Source organism: Salarias fasciatus, chromosome 3 (genome assembly GCF_902148845.1).
Source record: "Salarias fasciatus chromosome 3, fSalaFa1.1, whole genome shotgun sequence".
Lineage (NCBI taxonomy): Eukaryota > Metazoa > Chordata > Actinopteri > Blenniiformes > Blenniidae > Salarias > Salarias fasciatus.
This window is the reverse complement of record NC_043747.1, coordinates 21,113,676-21,121,891: the sequence shown is the minus strand read 5'-3', so window position 1 is coordinate 21,121,891 and position 8,216 is coordinate 21,113,676. Positions and strand designations below refer to the sequence as shown.

General features: G+C 43.6%; 1 protein-coding gene across 1 annotated transcript; it reads left to right on the top strand.

The window, feature by feature from the left end:
* The first annotated feature begins 4,575 nt into the window (after positions 1-4,575).
* LOC115382329 (protein mono-ADP-ribosyltransferase PARP15-like) lies at positions 4,576-7,219 on the top strand. The gene is made up of 4 exons (XM_030084061.1): positions 4,576-5,087; positions 5,279-5,415; positions 5,708-5,888; positions 6,984-7,219. Exons 1-4 carry the CDS (start codon positions 4,613-4,615, stop codon positions 7,217-7,219), a joined length of 1,029 nt encoding a protein of 342 aa, XP_029939921.1. The 5' UTR covers positions 4,576-4,612.
* Positions 7,220-8,216: the final 997 nt, after the last annotated feature.

Here is an 8,216-nt window from a genome sequence, read left to right as displayed (position 1 = left end):
TATGCATTATGTTTATACTTTTCTAACAGCGTATTTTAAGTGTAGACATCAGCGACAACATTTGTAGAACGAATAGACGTTTTAATCGAGGTTCGCTTTAAGGTGGCAGTTCAGGGGGGGAGCAAAAAAAAATATTCAGAAATAAAATGAGTGGTTATTATGGCACTATTTCATGGCACTGAGACTGCATGGATGTCAATGTCATTTTGTCAATGCTTACCACATCCACTCCTGTTACTTTCAAAGTGATTATTAATTACTTGAGCACCAACGAGGGGCTTTAATTTTTAAATGAACACTATGACTGTACACAAAGAAATTATCGTATTATTAAGTGGAACTTTGGGAAGTTAGAGATAAAGCAAAACAATGTTCCTGATTTCCAATAAGTGATTCTTTGTGTACAGCCTTATTGTTAATCACTACTGTTGTCTAATCATGTGATTTCACATTTTGTCTTGTAGTTATTGATATATATATTTAAAAAATTAAATTGCCTTGTTTTTTTGTTTTTTCCTGCAGATGGTGTGTGCAAATGTATCTTAGCCGTAGCTGGACCAGAGGTTGAGGAACAACTTAAAACAGGTAAAATAAATAAATAAATAAATAAAACAGAAACAAAAAAAAGGTTGTCGTTCCTTTCTAATTGACTAGCTTCTGACTAAATTTGATTACATATGTTTTGTTTGTAGCGACATTAAACCCAAGAACCATGGTTTTCACTCAACCGGGACGGTTCCCCTGCAAAGCCATTTTGCACGTGTGTGGAGAGAAGTCCACCAGCCGCATTGAAGAGCTCAGTCAACTGATCATCAAAAGCTGCGAAACAAACTACTACAAGTCTGTAGTAATCCCTGCAATCTGTGCTGGTGGGTTCATGGAAAATGGAAGATTTACAGCTTCAGGAATCACTTTTAACTGTCCCAGTTTGGTTTGTTGTGCAGGAGCCGGCGGGCTGCAGCCTGGACTCGTGGCAAGAGCGATCCTTCGAGGGATCAAGAGCGCCACGACTTCCACTCACCTTCACACTCTGCGCGATATCCGCATCATCCTGTACAAGATGGATGTGTTCCTGGCATTTCTGGAGGAAGTCAAGCAGATATTTTCCACTGCTGTATACAGCACAGGTAAAGTGTAACTTTGGCTTCTCTGTGATCATTGAGAAAGCTGTCTGTTCCAGTCAGACACTGCAAACACATTTTAGTTCAGGGGCCACATTCAGGCCAACTTCATCTTGACTGGGCAGGAACGGTAAAACAGAGCCTTTAGATTTAAACCAAACAATTTCAACTGAAAATGACAACAACCTCAACATAAAGTATTTTTTATGAACTTCTGTTACGGTGTGCGCCAGACGCTCAAGAGCAGATCACAAAACGAATGTTGGAAAACAAAATGTATTAATTTCACTGAGGAGATCTGAGGTTCGAGAGTCCACAGGGATGCAAGGGACTGGGCCAGGTGAAGTGATTGGAGCAGGAGTTCTCCAAAGACAGGGAGGTCCAGCAGCAATGTCAGGAGTGGTACAAAAGCAGGCGGCAGCTGAGGGGCAGGCAGGGAGATCGGCTGAGCGGGTCTTCAGACTGGGATGGGAGACACAAAGTTAATAGGGAACGGGAAGCCATCAACAAACGCTCGTGTGTAACAGCTAAGTGTTGTTGGTGCTACACTCCAGTTCTTAAGTGGAGTCAGAGTTCAATTTGAACAGACGCCCTCACCAGGAAGGGATCAGGAAGTCGCAGCTGAAGGCAGTTCTCATGATCAGCCCAGTGTTGCCAACTCCCCAGTAAGGAAAGTAGTTATTGGCTGTCCTAAAAGTCGCTAGTAGTTGCTAGATGACGTCATCACCTAATTTGCATAATTGTCAATTTGCATGTAATTGTAATGGACACTGTAGGAGAGAAGAATAACGTCGTGGGAGAAGCAAAAAGTGAGCTAAAAAACACCCTAAATATGTTTAGAACTACAAATGAACTTTCTTCTGTTGGTTCTTGGTTTGTCAGCGAGTGAGCAGCGGAGTATTTGCGCACGTGCGATTCATTTGAAGTGTGGACGGAGTGGTGTGGGTCTCCTCCTCTCTGCTCTGACTGCAGCAGGGAGCGCTGCGTGAGACTGACCACTTGTGAGTGCTTCGGGATGGGGGAGGGGCTCATGGCAGCACCCGCTGCTTATTGAGAACAGCGGAGACATCCTGTCATGTCATTCTCCAGAGCACCAGAAAAAGTCGCTAAATTTGTGGTGGGGCTCATCTCTGGAGGGGATGAGACTGCATACCGGGACGAGGTGGAGAGGCTGTCTGCGTGGTGTTCAGAGAACAACCTGATCCTGAAGACGAAGAAGACACAGGAGATGATCATGGACTTCAGGAGGAAGAAGGAAACGGATCTATCTCCCCTCTTCATCAGTGGAGATTGCATGGAGAGGGTCTCGAGCGTCACATTCCTGGGCGTGCACATGCAAGAGGACCTGACCTGGAGTGCCAACACCACAGCCATCATTAAAAAGGCGCAGCAGAGACTCTATTTTTTAAGGACTCTAAGAAACAACTCCTTCAGACAGGAACTGCTTGTGTCTTTTTACAGGTGCTCCATACAGAGCATCCTCACGTACTGTTTCTGTGTCTGGTACTTCATCTGCACAGCAGCAAACAGGAAGGTGCTTCAGAGGATCATCAGCACAGCTGAGAAGATCACCGGCTGCCCCCTTCCATCTCTGGAGGAACTCAACAGTTCTCACTGCCTCAGAAGAGCACAGAACATAATAAAGGACAAAACCCACCCTGGACACGCACTTTTTGAACTCTTGCCCTCAGGCAGACGTTTTCGGACATTAAAAACCAAAACAAACAGACTAAAAAACTGCTTCTATGCAAGAGCCATCATTACGCTAAACACATCCTGATGCTGCTGTACCGTCTACGTAAACCCTTGGAATTTTGAGTTGGTAGCTATCTGAGTGATGTAAATACTTTATTTTTATTATTATTAGGTTGTGTGTGTGTGTGTGTGTGTGTGTGTGTGTGTGTGTGTGTGTGTGTGTGTGTGTGTGTGTGTGTGTGTGTGTGTGTGTGTGTGAATTTCGGTGTGTAGGTACATATGGATATACGTACACACTCTTCTTTGCACTCATTTTTTATCTCTTTTTTGATGTTTTTAATGGCACTTAGCGAGGAGACTTAATGTGCAATTTCGTTGTGCTTGTTACATTGACAATAAAGACATTCTATTCTATTCTAGTCGCTTTTGACAAAAAAAGTTGCCTTTGGAAAGTCGCCAGATTTAGCGAAAAAGTCACCAAGTTGGCAACACTGGATCAGCCCATCCTGACTTCCTTAAAGGGATACATTTTTGTCAATTTGGCCCATGTAGCGCAATTCCTTCGTCATTTCAAACAGCATACTCTTTTTGTGAGGGCGAGCTATTGTTTATTCAGAGGTGAGTCGGGGAAGGTTTTCGGGACGGACACAATTGAAGTAAATGGTATTTTTGTTCCCCTTTGTCAAACTCATCAAATACACAATCCAACAACCCCAAAACACTTTGGTGGACACGTTATAATCCTCACATTCACTACGCTGCGGAACACCAACACATAATATTGTAGCGCTGAAGCAAATACTGGGAACTATTTTTTCTTTTGAAATCACCACGCCCAGACGCCATATTTAGTAAGTAGTTCTGTCTTAGCAATCTTCGCATAAACAACTCAATCTCGTAATTTTGCATTAATATTTCACAGCGTAGTGAATGTGCGGATTATAACGTGTCCACCAAAGTGTTTTGGGGTTGCTGGATTATGTATTTAATGAGTTTGACGAGGGGAAGCAAAAATACCGCCCACTTCCATTGTGTTCCTCCTGAAAACCTCCTCCACTCACCTCTGAATAAACAATAGCTCGCCCTCACAAAAACAGTAAGTATGCTGTTTGAAATGACAAAGGAATTGCGCTAAATGGGCCAATTTGCCAAAATGTTGAAGTATCCCTTTAAACACCACCACCCAGCGCCGCCCACCTAAACAGACAAGCAGACAAAACAGACCCCGAGCGTCCCTATATGGTCACAGACTGTGACACCTTCTGCTGCAAAATATAGTATATCATCCAATAAAGCTTCTCCTACAGCTGTGTCATTTTGCATGTTTTTACAAACCCAGGATTGTCTTGTGTCCTCTACTCTCAAGAAATTTGTTTCCTAAGGATCCAGATATTCTTTGAAATGTTTAAAATTTGCTTGGTAGTCTGGTGGAGCAGACTAAATGGGCCTTTTGAGGGCTCATTTTGGCCGAAGAGCCACAGCCCTGGTTTAAATTATAATTCAGTATATCAACTGTAATCGGTCACAAAGTGGAGCACGTTGTGACCAATGTCTGTGTAAAGCGCTATATAAATAAATTTTACTTACTTTTACTTACTTGTTTATATTTTCAATGAGTTTATTTTTTAATTATTATTTTTTTTCTTTTCTCATTTTCAGGTGCCCTGCCTGAAACACAGCAACAAGAGCGCTGGCTGTCAGCGAGCGCAGACCCCAGCATTTTCAGCAACAGTCCTGCAAGTCAGAACTCTGCCTTTCTGTTCCTGGGTCTCAGCAGGAAGAGCGTTGACGACGCCATGGCGAAGCTGAAAGATCTGTATCAGAACCAGTGCTCCACTCACACCTTCAGAAAAGAGGAGCTGGACAGCCTCATGCAGGACGACGTGACAGAGCTGATGCAGCTGATCAACACTCAGGGACTGTACATACAAATTGATCAGTCAGGCAACTTATCTCTGAGCGGCCTAAAAGATGGCGTCACTCAGGCGGTGATTGCATTCAATGCAATTCTCCAGGGTAACCTCAGGAGAGAGATGAGGATCAAGGAGGAAGAGGAACTGTACACCCGTGTGGTTTGGTGCATCATGAGCCACAATGGTCTCTGGCAGAGACTTCCCAAAACTGCAAATTACAATTTGGAAAAACAAGACATTGCAAGGGGAATAATGGATGCACAGGGAGTCACATGGACGGTAGATCTAAACAGCATGGAGGCCACAAACCTCACCGTTCGAGAGTCGAGAAAGCTCAAACGACTGGAGAACCTGCCAGGTAAGAAGATGGATGTCAGGAGTCACAACAGTGAACCCCAGTGGACAGATTAAGCATAGCAGTTCCCTCTAATGAAAATTTCAGGTCATGAGTTTTAAAAAATACATATATCATTCACTCTTTGCAGTACCATCCTGTGAAGGTTTTTCAGTTTACCGTTCTATTTTGTTCCTGCTCTCAATGTCTTTCAGACTTCACCATGCCTCTGTACTGGGACAGCATGGCCCCCGGGGAGAAGGTGAAGGTGGTGGCAGTGCCGCCTTCCTCTGCAGAGTACCGAGCTTTGAAGAGTGCCTTCAGAAAAACTGAGAGCAAGACTGTGATGAAGGTAGGTGGTTCCCAATTGAGGGAATGTAAACGTTTTTGAAAAAAGGAAAAGATTTTAAATTCAGCAGTAAGTTGTCGAGTTATTTGCAGGCATGTAATGATATGAAGTATTCATGTAATAAATTCCCTCACAGAAAAATATATTTCCAAAAAAAAATCAAAAAATTACCTGGATTAATAACATTGTTTCTGCTTGTAACAAATGCATAATTTTCACAATGGCACAGATGGAGTAAGACTCCTCTGTATAATACTCAGTGAATCATGATCTTTTTTGTTGTTATTACTGCTAGATTGAGCGTTTGCAGAACATATATCTGCGTCGCGCCTACGAAGTCCAGAAGAAGCACATTTCAGAGAAGAACAAGCAGGACGGGGGAGCGAGGGCAAAACTTCTGTATCACGGGAGCACCAAGGACAGCTGCAACTCCATCACAGAGACCGGCTTTAATCGTCGATTCTGTGGACAAAACGGTAAAAATCCCCATAGAAAACTACGACTACTACTTCTGTCCATTGCTCTCTGACAAAACTGTATAATGAGGGAGTTTTGAAATTTAAAGTTAGGGTAGGCGATGTTGTCCAAAAGCATTTTTTGTCATACTGAGTGAAATGCTCGTTGCCCCCTGGGAGAAGTCAATACATTATGTGGATGGAAAAAAGTGCGGAAAAAATCTGACCACTGTAGCGGGCACAGGAGTGTAAAAACTCCGACCAATCGTATCGCGCGGACCCATCTTCAGGAACCAATCAAATCCCTTCGCTGTTCTACCAGGCCCCTGCGCGTTCATTTCAATGGCGTGCACTGGCCCTGGTTCAGAGCGCGCGCGTTGCCAAGGAGGTCTCGGCGCTCGCGGCTCGCGTGAAAAATAGAACGAAGCAGAGCGGGCGCGCTGCGCTCCTATGAGCGTTGTGGGCGGGCAGTCAGAAAGGTTAATAACATTGGGGGCGATCACAAACTCCGTGCGCGTGGCGCTTCTGTGCGCGTGCGGCACTTCGGCGTCCAGTGTGTTCACTCTTAACGGGAGCTCCTCCAATGGGGTGGGAGCTGGGCGGAGCCTTGGGGAGATGCTACATTCGTGCTACATGCTAGTTTTCCAAGATAGTCGACCCTAGCTTTAAGAGTTTTGTTGGGGTCAGGAGATGAGGACTCAGAGTGCCCATATCTGCTGATGTCGAAGGTGAAACTCATTTCATTGCTAAGCAAATAGGTGAAACAAAAAATCTAAAAGTAAAAAAAAAAAAACCTTAAACAACATAAAGCAGCTATGTAAAACTCAGGAGCACAGAGACAAAAACATACATTAATCGACAAGAAAGCGCAATAAATAGGAGTGCCTCCAGGTGGAGACAATCACACTCCCAGGCAGGTGGAAGGCATCAGACCAACAATCAAACATGAGGAAGAGAAGGCAAGGAGCATTAAACCAGAGACTCAGTTCAACTCACAAAGAAGAAAAGATAGAAAATAAAGACTGACATTAAATGCATCTAATCCCCTGTTCATCTCATCCTCAGGAACTGCATATGGTGCTGGTGTTTACTTTGCTGTGAATGCATCTTACTCAGCCCAACCGCAGTACTCCAAGCCAGCTGAGGACAGTTCTCAGGTCATGTTTGTGGCTCGAGTGCTGACCGGCATCTGCACTCAGGGCGACAGCAGCATGAACGTCCCTCCTCCTCGAGACAGCCGGCGGCCCCACGACCGCTTCGACAGTGTGGTGGATCAAATGGACAAACCCCAGATGTACATCGTGTTTCATGACAACCAGTCTTACCCAGACTATCTCATCACCTTCAAATGAGGGCCTCACCAGAGCCCTGGGAACACACACACACACACACACACACACACACACACACACACACACACACACACACACACACACACACACACATATATATATATATATATATATATATATATATATATATTTGTGGTGTCCCCGACTAAGAATTTCCATAGTCGAATCTGCCATTTCGGCCAATCTGCCGAATCTGCAAATTCGTCCGAATCCGCCAATAGTCGACTGATAGTCGAATCTATCATCTTGTTTGGCATTGTGGGGTGGGGGGGGGGGGGGGGGGGGTGGGGGGGGGGGGGGGGGGTGGGGTGTTCACGGGCGCCTATGCCTACAGCCGGCCCTGCTCCCTGATTGCACTAATAATAAAAAAATTAACAAAACAAAACAAAAAAAACAAACAAAAAAAAAAAAACAGCGCAAGCAGGTTAAACAACACTTTTTTTTCCTACACACTGAAACACAGACTGGAACAAAGTGTCGGTGACTCTAAACATTAAACAAGTGAAGTATAGTTCAAATGACCAGAACCAAACCCTCTTCTAACAAACGGGCTAAAGCATGTCATTTATTTATATCTATAATCTCTGCAGATAAGCTCACATTTTGTGGCTAAACAATTTCTCACATTATCTGCTCAAAATAAATGAAATAGGCTTAATTGCACTGTGTCGGTCTGTTTCGCAGCGCAACATCCATGCAAAAACAAACACTAAATTAAATAGAATTAGCCTTTTAGATAAATAAAAATAATAATATAATAATAACCTAAAATATTACAATTAAACAAAATAAAAGTCAGCATTAAAAATGAGAATTGAGTAACAGAACCGTCTTTTATTAGCCCAATTATCTGGCTACTTACCCGTTTAAGGTGGAAAGCCATGTTGTTGTGAAGTGATATGACACAACTTGCATTTGATTTTTTTTTTGGATCATCTTTGACTTGGTCTGAAGTTCTGTTTTTTTCCGACGTTGTGAGCCTTTTAAAGTTAAGCCA

What these genes read in the sequence shown, in the direction of transcription:
- LOC115382329 (XM_030084061.1), top strand. Translation starts at nt 4,613, where the DNA reads ATGGCGAAGCTGAAAGATCTGTATCAGAACCAGTGCTCCACTCACACC. An exon ending in ACGACTGGAGAACCTGCCAG is followed by an intron (nt 5,088 to 5,278) that starts GTAAGAAGATGG and finishes AATGTCTTTCAG; the next exon opens with ACTTCACCATGCCTCTGTAC. An exon ending in AGAGCAAGACTGTGATGAAG is followed by an intron (nt 5,416 to 5,707) that starts GTAGGTGGTTCC and finishes TATTACTGCTAG; the next exon opens with ATTGAGCGTTTGCAGAACAT.